This window comes from Apteryx mantelli, chromosome 21 (genome assembly GCF_036417845.1).
Source record: "Apteryx mantelli isolate bAptMan1 chromosome 21, bAptMan1.hap1, whole genome shotgun sequence".
NCBI classification, from domain to species: domain Eukaryota; kingdom Metazoa; phylum Chordata; class Aves; order Apterygiformes; family Apterygidae; genus Apteryx; species Apteryx mantelli.
This window is the reverse complement of record NC_089998.1, coordinates 625,295-647,500: the sequence shown is the minus strand read 5'-3', so window position 1 is coordinate 647,500 and position 22,206 is coordinate 625,295. Positions and strand designations below refer to the sequence as shown.

General features: G+C 48.3%; 1 protein-coding gene across 6 annotated transcripts in view; it reads left to right on the top strand.

The window, feature by feature from the left end:
* The window catches only part of MVB12B (multivesicular body subunit 12B), a 73,069-nt gene extending 53,202 nt beyond the window's left edge, over positions 1-19,867 (top strand). For 4 of the 6 annotated variants that reach the window (XM_067308836.1, XM_067308838.1, XM_067308832.1 and 1 more), the window contains 2 exons: positions 11,850-11,905; positions 13,836-14,023. In XM_067308836.1, coding sequence (XP_067164937.1) covers positions 11,850-11,905; positions 13,836-14,006 — 227 coding nt within the window. In that variant the 3' untranslated portion in view covers positions 14,007-14,023. Of the gene's footprint in view, positions 1-11,849; positions 11,906-13,835; positions 14,024-19,716 lie in introns of those variants that run through there. The other 2 variants (XM_067308833.1, XM_067308840.1) reach the window with 2 other exon arrangements.
* The last annotated feature ends 2,339 nt before the right edge of the window (positions 19,868-22,206 follow it).

The window sequence follows — 22,206 nt, the reverse complement described above, 5'->3', positions numbered from 1 at the left end:
ATGTATGCGCAGCACTTGCATACACAATAAGCTGTGCTTTTGAAAAGCCATAACTAGCTAATAAGTGCTGTGGTGTCATCAGAGAGTAATGGTTTGCTGATTAGCATAATTAATGACAAATGGTGGTGTGGAACTGGTGGATTGGTTTAGTAGATGATGAATGCGTTGCAGCCTAAGTCGAATGCTGCCAAGTAGGCCTCGCTGGCTGTCAGCCGTCTGTTCTTGTGCAGGTAGAGCTCATTAGTCACGATGCAAGTGTGCCAGTTTATATTCACTGCTGTTTTGAGCGTAGAAGACTCAATAAAACAAGCCACTGCCCTGTCACGGTTTCCTCGAAGTATCATCCCGGAATCTCCTGTTCCGCAGCCGGGAGCTCGGCTGGTGCGGTCCGGGAGCAGGATGATTTTCAGACCCGCCGTGGGGTGCTAAGTGGTGGAAGGTGTTAGACCGAAATGCTGCTGGGAATCAATAAAGCACTTACTGGGAGATGAATTGCTGCACCCGTTTGGAATATTTCTGTGGGCTGTGAATGTTCTTTTTCCTTTGAGGGTAGGAGAGAAGCTATAGGCGACCATCCATGCTATGAGATGGGTGCATTTATCTGTGACTTGATTAATCAAGGCTAATTTGCATTCGCAAATGAGACTGATAAAAATGGAGTTACCTTTTCACCTTTAAAGGGGAGGAGGGATTATTTCTAGGTTGTCTCTTTTTTAAGTGATAAGCAACTCCTTTACCAATAAGGATGAAAATACTTAATTTGCATTAGCAAAAGAAGCTAATTATTATATAGTTAATTAGCATCTGGAAATGAGGATTATCTTAATTACAAAGCACAATTTCCTTAATAGCTACAAAACTGTAAGTTTGATCTGTGTGGAGATTGGTGACTATTATTATGTAATTAGTGATCATATTAATGGTGCAGTGTATTTAGATATAATTTGCATATGCAAATGAAATTTACCTGATAGAAATATGTGGCTCCACTAATGACTCTGAACACTTAAAAATTAAATTGCATTAGGAAATTCAAATCCTGAATTGCTGGTTTGGATATCTCTTCTCCTGTAGCAAGGGGCCTGGCGCCGGATGCGCACGCGGCTCCGGGACTGCCGGCCGCAGCGCTGCAGCCTGGCTGTGGGAGGAGAGGGAAAATCTCCCGTCTCTCCTGCTCCCACCCCGAATGTGGTACAGCCTTCCAGCAGCTGAGCGTTTTCTCGGGCAGCACAGGCATCGCCCTTGCCTTGGATCCTTGTCAAGGCTTTTTTGGTTGGATGAGTGTTACATCACTTGTATGAAAACGTATTTTTAGAAGCAGGCATTCTGTGATGATGGCATCAGTGAGCTCCCCGGAGAGGAGACGGGAGCCCCAGTGCCTTTGTAGCCTTGCTCGTAATTTGTTTCTGCTTTCCGTTTATATTTACGGATGCCCTTGATATGGAAAGCATGACGCTTGCAGGGCAACTGATCTGTCAGCTCTCCCCTGCCTTTATTGGAAGCAAAAAGCTCTATGTATGCTTAAAAAAAAGAACAGAATCCTTTAAAAGGAAGCGGTGCTACGGGAGGGTGGTGTGCACCTGCAGCTGCTGGAGGAGCCCAGTGCTCCGACGCCGGCCGCTTGGTGCACAGCTGGCCGTCGTGCAGCGCCGGCCGCGGGGTCCACCCCGGCACCGACAGCCTCCGCGACTCCCCGGGCGAGACCGGCCCTGGGCTGGAGAGGGGTTTTGCGTTCAAAGGCAGCCCAGGTCGTCTTCATGGTAATGGCGGTGAGAACCCCCACCCCGGTTTTACAAGAAACACACCTCTGTGGGTGTCTCAGCAAAGGAAAATCAAAGCTTCCAGGGCCAGCTATTGTAACAGAATGCAGCGTGTTTCTTTAATATACCCAGGTCCTAACCTGGTAGTGCTGAAAATGACTGAAGTGCAAAAAATACAAGTGCTGGGAGGAAGCAGCCATTACCCAACAGGATGTTTCTCTCATCAAGAGGGGGAAATTTACAGCCGCCGGTCGGCGAACACTGCTGCTATTGTGGGCGCTTCCTGATATGTTTTTTGCAACTGTTTGCTTAAGACCAAGTGCTGCATACCTGTGTCTCCATGTGTCTCTACGGCAGACAGACATTACATGTTTAATGAGTTCCAAGGAGTCTGTCTATCATTACATTTAGAGCTGAAAGTAATTGAAGAATGTCTGTGTTTCTCTTCAGTGCAAAGACCCCGGGTAACGACTGAAGGAGCACCTCCAGCTCCACGTTGCTCCGAGAGGGGCTCGCTGGCCTTTAAGACCTGCTCAAATTCTTCGACAGTCCAGCACCCCTACCCTGTTTTGTATCTGGTCTGGGCTAATTAATTAAGGGTTGTTGCTTGGAAGTAGCACATGCTTAGGTGTGATCTTTGAAGTTTAGTATAGTGCGGAGACTTCAAAGGAGGCATTTTATTAAAAAATAATAAAATCAAGAGCTCCTAAACACTTGCAATTTGAAGAGCCTGTTTGAAGTCTCTCCATGTTCTCTGATGCCGATACAGCCGCAGCACTGAGGTACTATTTAGCTGTTACCATGCAGTACTTAACCTTAACTTTATTTTAAAAAGAAAATAATCAAAACCAGGAGTATTTTCTCAAGTCTTTTTGTGACTTGATCTAGCAGTAAAGAATTAATTGTGTTGTGTCATGAGCTGTGCAGGAAATAGAGAAAATCAAGGCTGACAATCAAATTAGCAAAAATGAAAATTTAATCCATGTCTGTTTTTTTAATCAATGTTCTTTCAAGATAAACAGAGAAGCTGCAAACTTCTTTCATTGTTAATATTTCTCCCTGAAGCCAGGGCGGCCTCTCCTCCTCCTGGACTCTAGGTTGAACGTCATGTGGTTCACCGAAACACCGTCGTTTTGTCTCGCCCGTGTTCGTGACGCCAAGGTGTTGGAATTGGGGAGGTTTTCCAGGCAGGCGGCCTTTGCTGTTCGTCGTTCCTCCTTGCGCAGCTCGCGCGGGTGCGAGGTCCTCCGAGTGCCTGCCGCCCTCCTGGAAGTTGCGGGGGGCCGGCGAGCGGCGGCTCCGCCGGACAGGCGCCCCAGGGCGGTCGGCACTCCTCCGGGAGCCCCTCCGAAGCGAGGGGCCGGGGGCAGCGGGAGGCTCGCCGGCACGTTAAGCCGGTGCGATGGGGCAGGCCGCCCGCGCGCCGCGGCCGGCGTCCCTCGTTAGCGCGCGGGGGCTCGGGCAGCGGGCGCTCGCCGGCACAGATGGCGAGCCCGAGCCACAGAGTAAACTGCAATATGTCTTGGAGACACTGTCAGGCTGCCGCTGATTTGTCACGTCGTGGCAGTCGATTGGGTTAGGGAGCAACCGTGCTTTCCCCCGCTCCCAGTCTGAGAAATTATTTACAGTAGGGCTGGGTTTGGTGGGCTGCAAAAGAAGCTGGAGAAGCGCCAGAAGAAACAGTGGTCATTTTCTTAATATTTGGGTACTTCTCTTTATTAAAAAAATACGCGCGTGCCTTTGGTGGGGGTGTGCCTTAATCAAAGGAGCGAGCGCAGCCTGTGACAACTGCAGGCGTTCCTGATTGCAGAGGATTTGGCAAGCGCTCTCAGGGAGGGTTCGCTTTTGTTTTCCCCTTGAGGTTTTGCTATCATTAGTGATTTGAAAATGCAGAGTGGTGGTGCTCCATCTGGGACTCGGCGCACAGTAGCTCAGAAAGAACACACACATGTTTACTATTCGGGCTGCTATTTAAATTACTATGTACAGAAATACAGAAGTAGGAGGCTTAGCTGTACATTATGAAGAGCGTGGTTTATTTTGAAAAGCTTGCATCTTCCTCTTGATGCATTGCAGACTGTTGTAAAACATGTTTTCCATATTTCTGAATAGCTTTCCTCTGTACTGAGATCACATAACATTCCTTCCATTTTTTATATAGGTGTTCTGCAGAATCTTCCACGAGCTGGTATAAAGACTCAAAGCACACTAAGCTCGCTCTGCGGATTCTCAGTGGGAAGCAGAGAGGCACTAATCAGAACCAAAGCTCTCTGCACTTTGTAGAAGATGAAACACACGCTGAACGTGTGGCAAGTGTTTAAGCAGTTGCAGCAGGCAGGCAGGAGGGGTGGGATGAAGCACAGGGTGGGATTGCGCTCGTGCTGTCTGCCTCAGAGCCTGTTTCTGAGGGGCTCTTCCATATGCAACGCGTAGGTCTGAAGAGCTTATAGTGCATAAGCGCTGGAGAGCAGGGTGGCACATGTCTCGTTTCGTCAGCTCCCCCTTGGCATTTGTGCAGCTAGTTTCACCGATCCAGGTGGCAACGCAAGTGGCTGCTTGCTTTGCTGGCATCATCATTTGCAGGAGCAGCCGGGCTGGGCAGACGCGGGTCGGACGGGCTGGGCAAACACAGGTTGGATGGGCTGGGTGGACCTGCCTCCACGGGCAAGCGCACTCCTGCAGTAGCTGGGCTGCCCGGCCCCGTCTGGGTCTCGCTGGGTCCGCTCCCTCCGCGGGTGCTTCTCCAGGTGGTGGACAGGCTCTGCTCCCCTCCGGCTAGGTTTGGCAGGCATATTTAGGTCTCAGTAGTCTGCAAGCGCTCTGAAAGTGAGAAGTTCCTATCCTGTACCTTGGAAAGTAGCTGGCCTACTTGTTACCGAAGTTAATAGTCACGGCTGTGCAGAGTGGGTGTTCCCAGGTGGAGAAATATCTCCAGCGTAATCAGTTGTGACAGAGAGGCTCCATGGCTGAATCACACCCTGATCCCACATATGGCATCATGTTTGGCTGCAGGATTTGTCTCTTGTCTCCTTGCCGTGGAGGACAGGGCTGCACACGGGCTGCGGCCGCGTTGCTGGGAAGGTCTCTCCTGAGCGGCGTTGCCCTGGGTGTGAGGTGTCCTGCCCTCACAAGGCTGGGCTTTCGTGTTAAGCTGGTAGTGCCTCGTATGGGAAAGCAAAGTCTTGTAGCGTTTGCCCTTGGTGTTCGCAGAGTACAGTGTCTGATTCTCAGTGTATTCATTTAATTTAACAATGGCTTCTGTTGGTTTGTTTGGATAGCTGCCAGGTCTGAACGCTGGAGTGCCGGTAGTCTGTGCCCAGCCCGCCCTTATTCTTGCATATTTCCAAGCTCCTGATGAAAACAGTGGAGACATTATTTCCTCTGGTGTCATTTAGCTGAAAATTAAGTTTTCTCTAAACAGGTGAGCTTTGCTGTTTTTATGATATTGTTTTAGGCTGTTTTACGAGATGCTCATCTTGGTGAAACATAAACACTCTGCTAGCATTTCAGGTCTGGGGAAAATCTGAAGACTTTTCCAATATTACAGAAAGCTATTTCTAAAATCTAAGATCATTTGAATTTTAAAGGTGGCAATAGCATATCTTTTTTTTTTTCTTTTGGATTAGCAATGCTTAATTTTCAAAGCAATACAGGGGAAGGTTTTGCAAGGCACTTATTTATTTGTTTTTAATATCAGCAATTGAAAATTCAAGTGTAAAAGGCCATGCAAAAATAGCAGTAAAGAAATTCAAAGCTATAAAAGCTTATGGTGAGAATTTAAATGCAGAAACAGCTGTTATTTCCTTGGGAGTTGAGGTATATAAACTCTTCCATGGCTGTGTATCCCCACAATAGTGGTGTGAAGAATTAGCGCTCACTGCAGTGTGCAAACTGAACCCGCCAAGCACTGAGGCAGCTATTCATCTATACCCAGGAGCTAAATATGACAATGTTAGCATTTTTCATTTCCCTGACGTTACCATTAATAAAGCAATGATCCAAAAGAAGCTTTGCTGAGTCTGTTCTTTATGCTTCCATCACTCACGACTAGATAATTTCACACAGGATCGTTTTTAAATTAAATGACGATAAAAGCGCTCTGCTGTCCTGTGTTCACTAGTTCACAGAAGTCTATCAAGTCATTAATGTGTCATGACAAACTGCTAGTTGGGTACAAGAGTAATTAATTATTTGCATAAATAACAGGTTGAACTTCGTGCTTTGAACCACAATGACATATGCATCACATCATGGACATCTTAAAACCTCTTGAGGAGAGTTCATAGGAGGGGTTAAAACTGAGCCTAGTGTATTTGAAATCATATCCTTGCCACGCTTCAAACGGTCAGAAGCTTGGCTTGAGTTTTGATGCTTTTTGTGTTCTTAAGTTCTTCATTAATGGCTGTTTCAAGAAAGCATCTGATCATTGGAGATTTCAATGAACAATTATACAGATTTTCATAATCACCATTAATCACCACATATTTTTCAAGATAATTACAGCAATTATTATTTAGATTCCTCTTTTATGTGCACATTGTAGGAAAGAACAAGTGCTTATTATACTGGGTAGTGTAGAGAACTATAGTCTTAAGTTCTTTGTCATCCAGAAACTCATTATGTTAGCTGATGCTGCCTATGAAAGTTCGTCAGCATGTTTAAATTAGGGTAGCATTGGCAGGTCTGATTATTTAAATCTGGTAGCTTTGCTAAAAATACAGTTATTCTAGAAAGATGAATTACTAATTTGACAACTGAGATTCAGTTGGAGCCTACAGCACAGAAGGCAGCATCTATCGTATGCTGAGAGGAGGATGACGGTACTTTCTTCATATTAAAGAGAGAATTTCTAAGTGAGCTAACAAGTTGTATTTATAGAGCATAGTTTTGTGGCATGCCCTTTAAAGGTTAATAGTAAATATTAGTAATTTGTAATGAAGAAGTGGCAACCCAGTAAAGATCGGTGCATCAGCTAAGGAGTGTTGATCTGGTCTCCTTTCAGCTGCCTGCTTACCAGGGAACTCACTCCTGTGCGCTTGGATTTTAGAGGAGTGGAGTTTGGCTTTTGGCTCCTTTTAACTCTTCTTTCTAATTCCAGTGAGTGAACTAATTGGATGTGACCCTCAGGGAGGAGCTGCTCCTCAGAGACAATAAACAGCCATTGAAAATATTCTTCTTTCTGAAATCCCTTTTTGTTTTTTTCCATTTTGAGAGAGAACAGTGCAGGCGCTTCCCTAATCTGTTGCAGATGCTGTAGATGTAATTACATGGAGGGGAGGAAACCGCTGTCTTTCCTTTCCTACATCGTACGTTCTCTGCGTTCAAATCCCACGTTACAGTAACGGTGCTCTCGAAGCCCCGGGAGCAGAAGCACCGCGAGGGCTGGGGGGAGCTTTCCCCCCATCAGAGTAATGCACGTGGCTATGAAACAGAATTGCTTGAGCTCTGCTACTGCTTCACGGAGGGACCCGAGAAAGATGTTTCTTTCAGGCCCTTCTGCTGACCTTTGTCATTAAGGAGCCTTTTTTACCCGGAGAGTCTGCGGGACTTTGCTGCTTTCCCGTGTGACACGCGTGGCCCGTGTTGTCGCGCTCCCGCGCCTGCTCCCGTCGCTCAGGTTGGACCTGGACCGCGGCGGGGCAGGAGGCGGCGCGGGACCGCACGTGCCATGTCGTGCCCCCGATTGGCGAGGTTTTTACTGTGTTCAGCATGATTTTGATAACGGGCAAGGAGTCTCTTTCAGGTGGCAGTGCTTTGCCGCGGATCTGATCCCACCGGATGGCAGCTCGGAGCTGCCCGCCGGCTGCTGGTAGCGCGTGTCCCGTGGGGGCATCACCGTCTGCCGCTCGAAGCGGTCAACGCGGTGAGCTGGGCAGCCTCTCTCCAAAACCGCCTCCAAGGCCTTGGTGGTTTCTTCCCTCGGTACAGACCGAGGCTTGGTGTTGGGTCTGTTTTGTGCGCGCGGCGCTGAGGGCTGCAGCGGTTGCATCCAGGAGTCCTGGGTATTAATGCATTCTTAGTGTTTGGCTGACACTTGTAATTTGTTAGATCTTCTCTTCTGCTGCTCATGAGTTGAAATGAACAGAAGGCCGCCGGTGACTGACGTGTGGAAGCTGTTACTTGACACCCTTCCAGGCAGGTATTGACAGTGGTTAGCCAAGGAGGCGCAGGCGACCTGCGCGTGCCCTGGCAGAGCAAGCAGCTCTCCCAGCGCAAAATATGGCAAGGGCAAAAGCTAATATCTCAATGAGAAATTTTAATACCCTTTGAAATGAGGAGTGTCCTCACAGGCTGTGCTGCCTCTGCCTCTGTTTTAACTTGTGTGAGCGCGTGGTTGTGGAGGGAGGGCGCACTGAGGTGGGCACTTTGTGGCAGATGCAGGTTCACGAAAGGCATACGTGTGCCACAGAAGCCCAAATGCCTCAAACTATGTTTAAAAAAAAAAAAAAAAAAAGTGGAAGAAAAGCTTTGCCTGCTTATTTGAGAGGCGTTTAAGTGAAACATGCAAGGTGTGTTTTATAGGTCTTTAAAATTATTTTAAAATTATAACCTTTTAAAGATGTTAAGACATATACATTATTACATGATCTTACTCATGTGAGGGTATGAGTGATGCTGCTTGTAGTAATGCTATAAAAATTGGATCTTTCCCACCTTTTTTGTTCTGAATCAGTATGTTCTACCTTTGGAAAGAGACTTTTACTTTGCCGTTCATCAGCACCACTTCCTTTTATTCCTTTATGTTACTGTCCGCTGGTCTTGAAAGTAGCGCAGATTGGCATTAATGAACATTGAACAGCTTTGGGCCAAATTAACACAAGCACTGAAGCTCCAGGCCCAAGCGTCGCTGGTAAGTTTTGAAATGCCCGTGAGAATGTTAATGCCGGGCAGAATCTCAGCACAGCACTTTCCCATCAGCGATTGCCAGGAGTTTCTGAAAAGCAATGGGGAGGGGAAGGAATCGGAGGCTGATGAGGATGATTATTTACAGCACAACATCAGAACAAGGGACGTAGAATTAAAAGCCTCCTACAGTTCTGGTTTCATTTAACTTTATTATAAAATTAACTAGCTGCTGTAAATCACACGCCATCTCAGGGTATGCTCTGGGAGCGAGGGCACCCACGTCTGCGCGCTGGTGCTGGACACCGCTGAGCAGATCGCAGGTGCAGCGATGGAGCTCTTTCCTTCTGCTGACACTCCGCACTGGAGACAGTTTCCCAGAGTTAAATATTTCCCTCTTCTGCAAGCTGAAGGCGATTCGGGTGTGCAGTGAGGGAGTACTTTATGGTGTGACCCATGTGCGCACCGAGCATTGACTTGCCCTGCATGTTGCCCCAGCATTACAGCGTGCGCAACCTGGTTTCGACAGAGAAATACGGAGAGGACATATTTATTTATTTATTTATTTATACATGGTGTATATATGTGTGTGTGTGTGTATATATATATAAATACAGTACATATATATATATACCCAGGACGATCCCAGCAAAACGCATTGCTGCAGCCGTTTTTTGTTCAGACTAGTGTGTTGCATAGCGTGCATGCTAAGCACGCTCTGAACTTGAGGAAAGGCTTAGCGTAGCAAAGATTCTTGTCCACAAGATATAAAAGTTAACGGTATTTGAAAATGGTTCAATATTATGGAGGAACTAGTTGTTATTGTGTTTATTAATCTTCTTGGTAACCATTTTGGATGTATACTCTTATGAGGAAGTTTGGTGCTTCACCCTTGAAGTTGCAAACATGGTATTAGACTTAAAAACAAAACCAGACTTTTTAGCTAACAGTGATTTTGAATCTCTTCCTGTGTCAGATGTTGGAGTGACCGCATTCATATCTTGGAGGGTGAGGTGCGTGAATCTTTGGGGATGTCCTTTGGAGTATTTGCTTTGGCTTGGGACACAGATCAGCTTTGAACTAAAGCTAAGGGTATGAGCTGTCGCTCCTCGCATTTTTCAGATGGGTTCCCACCGCTTTGCGGCGGAGCAGCCCACCTTCAGCCAGTTTTGTGCCGAAACATTTCTCATTATGCAGACTAGCACAGCAGTCTCTGAGTAGCTGAGCCTTGCCACAAACACGGGTGCTGTGGCTGGCAGGAAAACGTCCTTCCTCCCTCCCTGGCACTGTGTGAGGCTGGTGGATGGAGCAGGCAATGACAGCTTCGTGCTTTATTTGTGTAAAGTTTTCTGAATTGGTGGGTATTTAAATCCTGTTGACTCCTAGTGCCCGGCTATGAAAAGAACTGTTGAATGAGCTTGTTGTTTTCTGATTTTTCCCTTTAATGCATTTTACAAGCAGCCTGGTGACGGGCCTGACACACCAGTTCCTATGCACGCTCCGTTCGCTTTGGGATTGCAGCATTAATAACACACTTCCATGCATCATGCCATTTTTAAGCATGATCGTTATGATAAAGGGCATATACTTAATTACAGCCCTGCTTAATTACAGCTCTGTTGAAGCTCGTTTGTTTAGGAGAGTGCTAATTGCGCTGCTGAGCCTTTGGCACACCCTGCTTTCATCTGCTGCTTTGCTCTGCACTTTTGTGCTCTGGGAGGACTGAAGTGCTGGGGGACCCCGGGCCCTGCCGCCGCATCCCCGCCGGCGGCGCCGGGCTGGGGGGCACATGCAAGCTCCTTGGGACTTTTTCTTTAAATTGCTTTACAAAAGCCAGTGTGTGACTGATCAAAGCAGGTTTCTGTCGGGATAACAAATGCAGATGGTCTTTCAGGTTCAAAACTTCCTGGATTTTGTGATGCTGCTTTTCATCTGTTTCCTTTTGTTTCATGTAACTTTGTGGCTGCCACATAGCACCTTTGATAATGAAATGACTCCAGTGTATTTTTTTTTTTTAAGTCAAAAATATCCAAAGCTAATGTAAAATGTATTCTTAAATAACCTTTGTTAAATCACTAACATGGTAACTTGCTGAGTGCTAATGGAAATTGCAAAGCAGCAAGCAAAGAAATGCAGGGTGGGGGCAGATGCTTTGTGAAAGAAAAGCCTATTTGGAGATTACCTGAGGGCATTTCAGGGGTTAAACTTGGTCTAGTTTGAAGTTTTTATTTTTTTCAGAGCTGAAAGTTAAAGAGTTAAAATGTTAAGGGTATAACTGAAGTAAAATGGATGTATTCAGGACTGCACACTACCTTGGAAGTGTGCCCTTTTCAGTCTTGTGTGGAAATTGCTGAGATACCTGTTTTAAAAATAAAGTGGCTCACCTGTACTGACATGTCTTACGGGAGGCATTCTGTGACGTTTCCTAGATAGTAATAGCAAGACAAAGAACACTAAACGTTGCTACGCTATGTAAGAAGAATACACAAGGTAATATAAATGCAAAAAATCCCCTCAATATCATTAAGGTTGTGTTGCAAGCAGAGCGCCTGGCACTGTGACATGAGGCTGCGCCATGTACAGTCATGTCCTTGTGTCTGTCTTCATACTTCATTGCTTTCCGTCCTCCAGATGTGGTTAGCATTTTACGCGTGTGCTCCGTTGTTTGCTATTTAGTTTTCGTTGGTGGTGGACAGGCGCTGGAAGGTGTTTGTCTCCAGGTTTAAGAGATTACATTATCACTAGTGCTGTGACTATTCCTTAATCTACCAAGGCAATAGCACTTACCGCTTTGTATTTGAGGAGGTGAAAGTTATCTGAACCAAGTGTTTTCCTTATTTGCTTGCTAGGAAACCAAGTTAGCTCCAGTTGCTCTATATAGTAGTGGCAAATAGATGCCTGTACTTTCAAACTGTTTGTATTTGTTTTCAGCTTCAAATACTGTCCTATTTGGGGGCTGGACCAAATTGGAAACAGATTCTCAAAACTGAGACCATAAAAAAAATATATGGGTGGAGTGGGGGGGTGTTCATCGAATTCCTGGCTTGGTAGGGGCTAACCCAGCTGTGTCTTGAACAGACAGAAACCACTGGGAGGTTTAAGGGAGGAAAGGCTGGAAATAACTTCCAAGAGGTATCAATCAAATGTCAATGTGGCGCGTATGTGCTGTGCCGCTGTGAGCGCGTGCTGCGGCATCGCGGAAAGCAGCCGGAAGTGTGACGTGTCTGCTCGTTCTGTCCCTTTCAGCAATGGACGGAGTGCCTTTTATGATTTCAGAGAAGTTTGCCTGTGCTCCTGAAGGGGTGAGTGACCTTCGCTGTTCTTCCAGGGTCTGAAATTCCTCTTTTGTGGGTGTAATTGATACCTGTGCCCGACATGACCCAAGGCTGCGCTTCAGAAAACTTTCTTGTTGGGTGCGAATGGCTTTTACCTGATGATTTCTAAAACTGAATTCTCCCAGGAGATGAAACTTTTATCACCACCAAAAACAGGAATGGCCAAGTGACTCTGGGTGCTGGATATATTTGTAATCCCTTACTGTAGATGCATGCTCTAAACAAAGCAGCAGATAAGTGGATCTCCTAAATTTAGCCCACTGTAGAGATAGTGTAGCATTGCCAACCCTAAGGCTCCCGTTTGGTATCCCAGGATTTCAAGGCAGTGGCAGTGACAAGGTGGTCACCAGCACTGAAGGACGGCCGCAGGGCTCGGGGTCCCCTCCGTGCTCTCCGGGGCATAGCGGAGAGCGGCCCCGGGTGTCCAGCCGTTTCTCTGCTCGGACCGATGGCCAGAACATCCTCGGTAGCTGCACGCGCCGCTGGGCACGTCCCAGAAAAACTGGGGCTCCTGGGGTCGTCTCTGCGCTAACCAAGTGCAGTTGGCATCACCCCAGTCTTCCAGGGAGCTGCTTAATCTTGAAAAATGCTGGTGATTTTGCACGTGGAGTGCAAGTAACTTTAGCTGACCCAACTTAGTGGGGTTGCCATGGCTACGCTGGCAGAAATCCAGTCTCTGTGGAGCGAGGCTGTGCTGTCCTGTTTACCAATTCCAGGCTAGAAAGTTTAGAGAGGTTGTTATGTCCTAATGATACAACAGCTGGACCTCTGCTGGGTTCCAGAAAACACAAACATGGATAGAAAAATGATTTGAGCATTCCTGTTGCCCTCTGGCTTGAGAGGTTATATGAGCCAAAGTGTCTCAAGTGCAGCAGCAAAACAGGCTTTTTTCCCCCTGCGCAGCATATTTCTGCGTGAGTTTAGTCCTGGTGAAGAGTTTTGGGTGCTCGGGGTGCCCCGCTGAAGGCAGCTCCCTGTGCTGCGGGTGCGAGGCGGCGCAGGGGAGCCAGCGAGGAAGGTGCCTGTCGTGCCCGTTCGGCTCGTCTGCCAGCAGAGCGTCCCACCGATGTCCTGGGGCAAGGGCACGCTTCGCTCCCACAGGAACAGAAACCCTAATACCGAGTCAGAATGACTTCTGAGCATCGGCAGCCCAGCACTAATTTAAGATGGTGATCCAGAGCTCAAAGGCTCAACATCCCATTACCAGCCCCCTAATCCATCCAGTCCCTAAAACAATATCTCTTTAAAAATCAATTTACAAGAGGCTATTACAGCAAACACAGACCTATCTGATGAATCTGATTTTTCACATCTTGCTCCTGCTTTGCGCATTCCTTTTTACTTACAGAACCTGCATATACAGTGGGATGCAGTTTTTCACAGCCATTGCTTTCTGGAAAGGGTTGTTTACGGGCTGACTTGTGTTCCCAGAAAGCTGAAGTCCCCTGCTGCTAGGACAAATGCAGAGAGATTAGGTCATGCTAATCCTCCCTTCAGATTCTTTAGACAGCATTGCCACCGCATGGTCAGTTTGGTCAGGGCTTTCCGCAGCCGGGGCCTCTCACGCTTGCATGCTATGGCCATGTGAAATCCATAGGGTGCTGCAAAGTATGTCTCAGTAACAGCCGTCCTGTTGCAGGGAGATGGCTAAAGATTTACCTGTTTAAGGTGACACTGTGATGAGTGTCAGCTGTCCCCAGTCAGGGAGACAGGCATTAGAGCTGTTATCCCTAGACCGCCTTCCGCTTCTTACACTCTTGTGGTGGACTGAGAAACAGGATTATGCATTTGTTTACAGATGGTGCCTCTAAATCTCTGATGATAGAGTATTTGTTGACTTAATCAAAACAAAAAAAACCCCTGAATTTGACATTTCTATGTTTCTTTTTTTCACCAGATGCAGCCAGTTGATCTCTTGGGCATCACAATCAAAACTCTAGCAGAAATCGAAAAGGAGGTAAGTACCCAGCCATACTCTAAGCAAAATCATCATGAGATCTGTGTTCATTTAGTTGCAGGATTCCCTTCCTTGTGGAAAAGGTCTCACTTGTCTTTCCCAAGTCACTGATGATGGATAAAGTCAACATTAAGTTAAGTCAAACAGTAAACTTGGAATTACAGATGTCCTCTGTGCTTTGTGTCAGATAAAGAGGCTTTAAACATTGAATCTAATGATGAAGTTGTCTGCCCTCCATTTAATTCCAGATGTCTCTTTTATTTAAACTTTTTTTTCCTCATTTATTAACAAAACGTGTTTGTAACCAGTAGGGCACTGTTTGTGTTAGGTTGCCTCATAGCTTGGGAAACAATTGAACTTGATTAAGTGGTGTAAGGTAAACTACATCATAATCTTTCGGTTTGACGGTGAGTGTAACTTGTTACCAGGAAAAGCAGTGTGAATTTTTAGTAAACATGAGTCCTTCAGGGAAGAGACAGGAGACTAGAGCCAAACTGAGCATGATCTACCACAACAGGTAGCTCATATGTTCCCAGAGGAACATTTTGGCATGTGCAAGGCTTGGGCTGCAAGATGCTAAGTAGCCACCTGCTCAGGAACAGCTTCCTTCGAGGTGAATGTCTAAGACCGTGAAGAAAATTGACCTCTTATTAGTCGTATGTGTTTCTTTTGGGCATCTTTGGTTACAAACATATGTTATGAAGACAGCTGTATTAAAGTCGAAGAGTAAGAATACAGCATAGTAAAACTTCCAAGCCTGTCATGGCAAACATAGAAAAGTGGTCTCTGCACTTTTAGGTTCCAGTTGTTATGGGTCGCCAAATGGAACGCAAATGTTAAAGTCAGCTGTGATCTGCATGTAAAAGCAAAACTCATCCATTTCACACTTGTTTGGGGGGAAGTTAGGAATTCCTCTGTTTATTTCCATGATGAAAAGGACTTAATCTTTAAGCTAGGAAGTCTTCAGGGATAACTTAGTTTCAGGGTGAGTGCTAGATGTACTCCTGATGCAGCTGGATAGGTTAGGCAGGACTGCCTTCAACAGCTCCATGTTCCTCCTTTCTCATAGAAGTCCGTGTCCAGGCAGGGCAAATCTTAGTGTCTGTGACGTGTGTCTGTGTCACTCATTTCTCCCCCTTGGGGAATGGCAGGCAGGCATCATGGAAGATTACAGGACCGTACATGAGTGGCAAAGCTGAGGTAGGTGTACTTAGGGCAGGTTATGGGACCATAGCCGGGGAACCATCAACTCAGAGGACCTGGCATAGACCCTTGGTGGAAAACAACATATCCGAAGGCTGCAGGATACCCTGATTTTTCCTAAATCTATCCTCTTTTCCTGCCTGGAAATTTTGTCAGAGCGGAAAAAGAAGCTGGTCAGTTGCCAAAGATTTCCAGACATCCAGCAGCCCAACTGGAGCAGTGACAGTAGCTCTACAGATGCTGCCTGATTCAGGAAATCCCTGACAGAAGCAGCCTGGCTTGCCTCGGGCACGGCCTGCGTGCCAGTACGTCTGTCTGGGATTGCCCAGAGGGCGGTGAGGAGCCCTGGTGTGTCAGAAGAGCTTCAGACCCTCAGCCCTTTTCCCTGCGTGTTGCTGGGAATTGTCCATGGGGGCAGCAGGGTTTGTTCTGCTGGAGTGGAAGTGTCAGGTCGCGTTAGATTTCCATGCGCCACGCTGCAGCCCTCACCGCATCATCGGGGGTTGGAGAGAGGTCTGGGCAGCACTGCTGTGGAGTCGTGGATGGTATAGCCCTTTCATTGTGCCCCTCGCAGGCCTGCTGAATGCTGAAACGCAGGTATCAGATTTATTTATGTGGCCATGAAAGGAGTTGTTGATACCTGCCAGTTCTCCCCACACCCTCCTATTCCATTACAGGCTGTGTGTGTTTCAGAGTAATGAAAAGTATAATTATGCAGCCCATATTCCTTGATGAAGCATCTTGTCTGCACATAGATAGCTATGCATATAAATATTGTGAATTTCTGTATGGCTTTATTTCCCTTGCAAGCAATAGCACCATTACAGCAAATCTTCTGGATTTCCAAAGCAGCAAGAACATTTTCCCTGGAGCTAGATGCCTTGCAAAAAATATTCCCAAAGAATTCCAAGAGTTATTATTCTCTGTCACCACATTTGCAGATGTATGTTCCCATCCTCCAAGTTGTGAAGTGAGCCAAATTAAGGGACTCCACCCTTTCAGGAAAATCAGTAAAAAATAGATGCAAATCCTGTATTGCACATTCAGGCGGCGTCTGAAGTCAGCATCTCATTATAGCAGGCGCAGACACTGCGTAGGGTAGAGAAGGGTTAAAGCTGAGGGCATAGTTTGCCCAAGGTCGCTTAGCTGGACATGCGGCAGAGACAGGAGTAGATGCTCTGCAGCAGCTCTGCTGTCTGTCCTCCAGGGTTGCAGGGGATTTTGTGCTTGCTGGTCCTCTGTGCTGTGGCAATGTCTCAGCAAGTGAAAATCTCGCGTAGTGGGAGAGCGGTGCACGCTGTGCTGGAAAGGGCAGGGGCGGCTCACAGCTGGAGCACCGCGCTGCGGCTGGAGCAGCGTGTTGGTGGGCTCTGCCAAGCGCCAGTCCCGTTCGGCAGCGCAGGTCGCTGTCAGACCCGTCTGCAGGCCTCCTGCGCTTCTCCAGCGTGGGACTTTGACAGAACGCACCAAGTCTTCATTTTAACTTGGTGTTCGGCTACAAGTCTGCAGAGATTCTAATTAGTAAAGTGAGAATCTAATATTAATCATTCTTTTTAAATTGACAAGGAAGGCAGTTCATTTAACCACTTAATTGCTACAAGTTTTCATAGGCTGCTCTTTGCAAATATATTTAATGAAGAAGTTGTAAATCTAAAAGAGCTTAAAATTTTAATTTTATACAGAAATATTTTTCCTTGTTCTCATGTTTGTAGTCAATTCTCCAGAGTGTAGTCACATGAAATGTTCTTTAAATGAACATATTTGCTAACTGGCATGATTTCAGTTTTTAAAACATTGGTTCCAGCAATTAGGCATTTTTTTCAGTTCCCAAATGACTAGAGAAATTCGTCTTGATTATAATTGCTCTTAGCCACGCATATCTAATTTGTGTCTTTTTAAGTGTTAATTAGTAAACAGTTTGAGCTGACATCTTTATGTGTTTGTGTGTTGAAAAATGAGGCTTATTGCTTATTTAGCTTGGGGCTGGTACTGCTAGCTGTGACATCATGACATTGAGGTAAAATTAATGAAGACATGTTTGCCAATTAAAAGGCAGTCTTGAAAAAGATGACTTCTTGACATATCCTCTTTGCATGGTTTACACTAGAAGTGAAGTGTGCACTATACGTTTTTTTTAATAGAGTTAACAAAATAGAAGTTCTGTATGTCTTTCATCGATACCCAGTCCTCAGTTATCTAGGCAGCAAAAAATTCTTAGTCTGATATTTCGTGTATTAAATAAAAAACAGAGAGAGTACAGAAAAGTAAATGTTAACTTTAAAGATGCTTTAGCATCCGACAACCTACGGTCACTGAGCACCCTCTAGTGCCGCAGTTCCTTATTGCACTGAGCAAAGAGCCTGTTTGCCACACCTGAGCTCCATCAGGGTCCAGCCACCCTGCCTTGGGGACGGGGACCAGCGCCGTGCCCCGCTCCCTGCTCCGCCACTGCCGCCCTTGCACGAGGCACCGCTCCCTCAGTGCCTCAGTTTCCCCTCTGCAGCCGCTGCCTGCGGCGGGCACGCTCGTCCTGGCAGCCTGCAGGCTGGGGAGCCTGGGGCTGGCGCTGGCCTGGCCCCACGGCACGGGGAGCGAGCCCTGGCCGGGGGAGGCAGCACCTCCTCAGCTTTGTTCCCACCCCGATGCAAGCAGGTAGGAGTGGTGACATGACCGAAAAGCGTGATGTCTGCTGCCCTGGGCTGTGGGCGTCTCCTGCCTGGGGTCTCTGTAGGTGGGGTCCCACGGGGGAGCCTCCTCAGAGCTCTTTCTGCTGGCAGTGTTGTCCCCAGGTGCTCTGGGCTCAGCAGTTTCAGGAAGAGCAGGTCCACATTGGTCCTGGCAGCGCGACACCTTGGTAGTAACTGCTGAGGGTGCCGCCGTGGCCCTGCTCGCACCACTGCTCGGCATGCGGTGCCTACGGGACGGGGAGAAGGCTTCGGTGTTAGCCCTGTCTAAGACGGTAACAGAAAAGGCCAAGCCCAGGCCAACTGCTGGGAGCTGGATGGAAGAGCAGACCCAGCTCTTCTCTCCAGGAGAAGCACCTTGCCTTCATGCAGCTCTGCAGGAAGGGTTGCAGCATGGATGCTGCTGTTACGGTAGGGGTATTTGAGCCCAGCTGCTAGGCGCAAGAGTAGAGCACTACCATCGTCTGCACGGCCTCAGCGAGGTGCCCTCCCGTGGGAGCCGGTGGCTCCCCAGTGCATTCCTCTGCCTTGGAATTACTGTTCCCCAAGAGCCTCTCCTGGAAGCTGCTGCGGAGGGTCAGGACACCCTGGCCGTGCAGTGCCCATCACCAGCCTCCCTGAGCGCTTGGGTCCATGCCGAGCGTGGCCGACGACGTGCCACGAGATGGCAGTGCTACGGCGCTCACGGCGCAGTGCGGCGCCGGAGCCGGCTGCAGGGATGTCCGACCACCAGCAGGGATGTCCAGCATGACCGCTCTGACCGCTGCAGGCTGCTCCCAGCACTCGGGGGAGCGGGGTCACTTCTCCTGCAGCCGGCCGGCACTTCTAAAGAGGGATTCCTGCAAAGGGAAGGGTGCAGCATCATGCAATGGGTGCAGACCTCCTTGGAGGGGCGAACTGCACGATGGCATAACCCTCCCATCACAGCCGTTCCTGCCCAGGAGGGGCACGGCGTCCTGTCGCACGGCCGGGTCTGTCCTCCGCTAGCTTTTGGCACTGTGTGCATGGATGCTCTTGTTATTTTTTTAAACCAGGTTTGTTCTGGGTTAGCTTAAATGTATCAAGAGCAGGCCAAAACTAAACTGAACTAAGCCACATTTGGGCCAAAAAATATGTGTGTAGGGATCTGCACCCACTTTGCCAAAGCAATTTTAATTAAAATGGTGCAGGCTTGTGTAAGAGAGACCTGAACAGGCCAATCGTTCTGTCCCTGCAGAGGATGAGCATGGTCATGTTTATCTTAACACTAGAATTTAGGGAAGAGGAACTAATCTGATGTGAGATCATTACTGGTCTCCTGCTGGAGGTCTTTAGGAAAGGGTTAGGCAGTGCCACCGTGCCCATGCTGGTGTGGTCCTGCCTTTGGGCAGGGGGTGGATGAGATCCCATCTCCAGGTCCTTCCAGGCCTACTTTTTATCTCGTTTTTCAGGTTGTTGCATGTGTCCCATGAACATCGCCCTGGCAGCCTGCCTTTGAGCCATTGTTTGAAAGCACTAGTGGGACGATGTGTGCAGTGAATAAGGACTGCTTCCCGTTTATTCCCTTTGGAGGATAGTGTTCCCTAGAACAAAACCGGTTGCAGGAGGCGAACGAGAGGAGCATGGCACCCTGGGTCACCCAGCTGCTTCCTTTGGCAGCGGGCGCGTTAGCCGCATCGCCGCCTGTAGCTAGCGGCGGCTGCTCCGGCCAGGAGCCGTGTGCTGGGGCTTGGAGCATCCCACGCCTTGCGTAGCGGCACAAGCCCACCCGCGCGGGGACGTGCAGCAGGGAGGGCGCCAGGGCAGGGCGCGGGGACGCTGGTGGGAAAGGAGGGGTGTTTGTGCAGCCACGCAGGCAGCGCTCTCCGCCTGGGCACAGGCCTGCCGCGTGCCCCGGTCCGGGCTGCTTTCGGGCCGCTGTCACATGTGTTTGTCCTGTTTGTTTTGCTCTCTAGTACGACTACAGCTTCAGGACGGAGCAGAGCGCCGCTGCCCGGCTGCCGCCCAGCCCCACCAGGTGCCAGCAGCTCCCGCAGTCGTGAGCCCGGCGGCCGACGGCGGAGCGGGACGGCGGAGCGGCGGGTGCACGCATACTACTGAGCGGGACGCGAGGCCCGGCACGCAGCGCGCCTGGAGCACGTCCCGCGGCTCGGCCCGCGGTGGCCGCCCTCCCTGCGCTGCACCACCCCGCTCTGCACGTGCCGTTTCACCCATTCGGACTCCGTAACCCTTTGTCAGCTGCCCTCATCCTCTTGCGCTGCTGGGGCCGCTTCTCCACGTGAGTACCTTCGTTAGAGCCCGACCGGCAGCTTCTTCGTTGGTCCCTTTTCCCATAACCCCTGCTGCAGAACAGCCACAAGAACACGAAGCTGTAACAAAATGCTGCGAACAACAAGCTGTGAGCTTGCAGACGATCAAGAAATGCCCAGCAGTGCTCCCTGCTGCTGCTGGTGTGAGTAAGAGAGAGCGAAAGATATGGCCAGTTGTGAACAAATCCCCAGGCATCCCATCTGAGCTGATGTGGAGCTGGCTGCTCCGCTCCTGATCCTCGCTGCGGGATCGGAGCGGCGGAGCTCCAGACGCACGGAGGCCTTTGCAGCTCTTCGGTTAGCACACCGAGCTCTGAGCTGTGCTGAGCCCACCGTTTGCCTCCACCAAGCCCAGGCCACCCAACGACTCCTGTGCGGCCAGGATGAACCGGAGACTGCAACCATTTATTTTTGCTGTAGGCTCATGGAGCCGGGATCACTTCCTTGGATCTGCTTTGGGCCCTCCCCCAAATCACTGGCAAGGTGGAGGAGATCACAAAGATCACAAGCTGTGCTTTAGTTTCCGAGGAGAAGCACCTCTTGTGCACAAGGTGACGGTGTGTCTGTCTGGGAGTGGTGACAAACGCTCTGTGTTTCCGTCTGGGTTGGATACCGACAGCGAGCTGGCCAGACCCTGTAACACCGCTCGGACTCCTCGCCGCACCTGTGCACTAAGCCATGGCTCTGCTGATGAAGTGGATGCTATCACCTGCCAGTTACTTTGGGTGGTTTTCTAATATTTGCCCCACTAGCTGCTAAAATGAAAGAGATGTGCCTGTTCCCTTTTGCACTCACGGAGGGAAGCGCTGAACTCTGACGTAGTGCAGGACGAGAGTGGTTTATTTCCGCCGGTCAAGAGTGTGATGCATTAAACCCTGACCTCAGCCTCCTTATGACTGGTGACCTTAGCTCGCTCCTGAGTCAAATGCATGTCTTGGTGAAGTCTGTTGCTGTAATAAGTTATTTAGAAATGTCCATCTGATCTCTGTGCTGCTTTTTCAAGCCTCTGCTGTAGAACAAAGATACATCATGGCAGCAAAATGGTAATTTTTAAGTAAGTGTTAAAATGTGCAACTTTTTATATTGTAAAATACTGATTACCTAACCCTATTGAAATGCAATTGCCATAGTAACAAATAACAGTATTGCAGCTCTCAGTCTGGGTCCTATGTATGCCCTGACCTGCTTTGCACTGCTTTTGATTGATCTTGCATTTTCTAGTAGGACAGAATGGTGACTAACAGTAGATTTTGTACTGTCAGCTTGTATTTTTTATTTGTACATATGTAAAGTATTTCTTGTCCAAAGATTCATTTCTGGTTTTAAGGCACTGTACCATATTGCTGAGATAACAAACACAAAATTTTGTAATATTCAGGTTAGACTGATTCCAATTCTCTGCTTCAACTTCTCCCAGTCAGGTAACTGTTTTCTAAAACTGCCTCCATAAAGCGAGGCCATGTGATTTGAAAGCATAGGCAGATTTGGTTGCAAGAGTGTCGTATCTGGGCAAAAGAATTGTTTGCATCAGCTCTGGAGGTTTGGTGACCCCCTGGAAGTGCTCATTTACTTGAAGGTTGCAGCACCATTTTTAGTCCTTATTTATCCTGCAGGAAAGCAAAGCCAGACCTCACTGCCAAGCTTCACAAAGGCTAGATTGATGATGCCGACATCGACAAATGAACATACCATGGCAGCCTGGTCATTCGGCTCAGGTTCACTTGAAGTTCAAATTCACTCTATGCTGTAGTAGTATGCCCATCTCATCCATCTTTTGTCTTTCTTTTTTCTGTTGGTAATCTGTTCTGTAGTTTTCTGTGGCATCCATTCATAGCTTCTCCTGTAGTTTAGTGGGCACTACAGGTAGGCAGAAGCTGTCTGCAGCATTGCTTTCCTCATAGTTTCAGGATGATGGAGTTGCAGAGAGCTGACCTTCCCCGTTGCTGGAGAAGTGAGAGCGGCTGGTCTGGTGCGGAGGCAGCCAGCGCACGGTCTGCAGCGTCCAGGATGCAGTTGCTGCTGCGAGGATATGGTGAGATTGCTGCATGGAGCTACCTCCTTGAGCAGCATCTTCTCGTGTTGGAGGGCAGGACTGACTACTTCACTGTATGGAAAGTGAAGTGCTCAGTGGAGCAG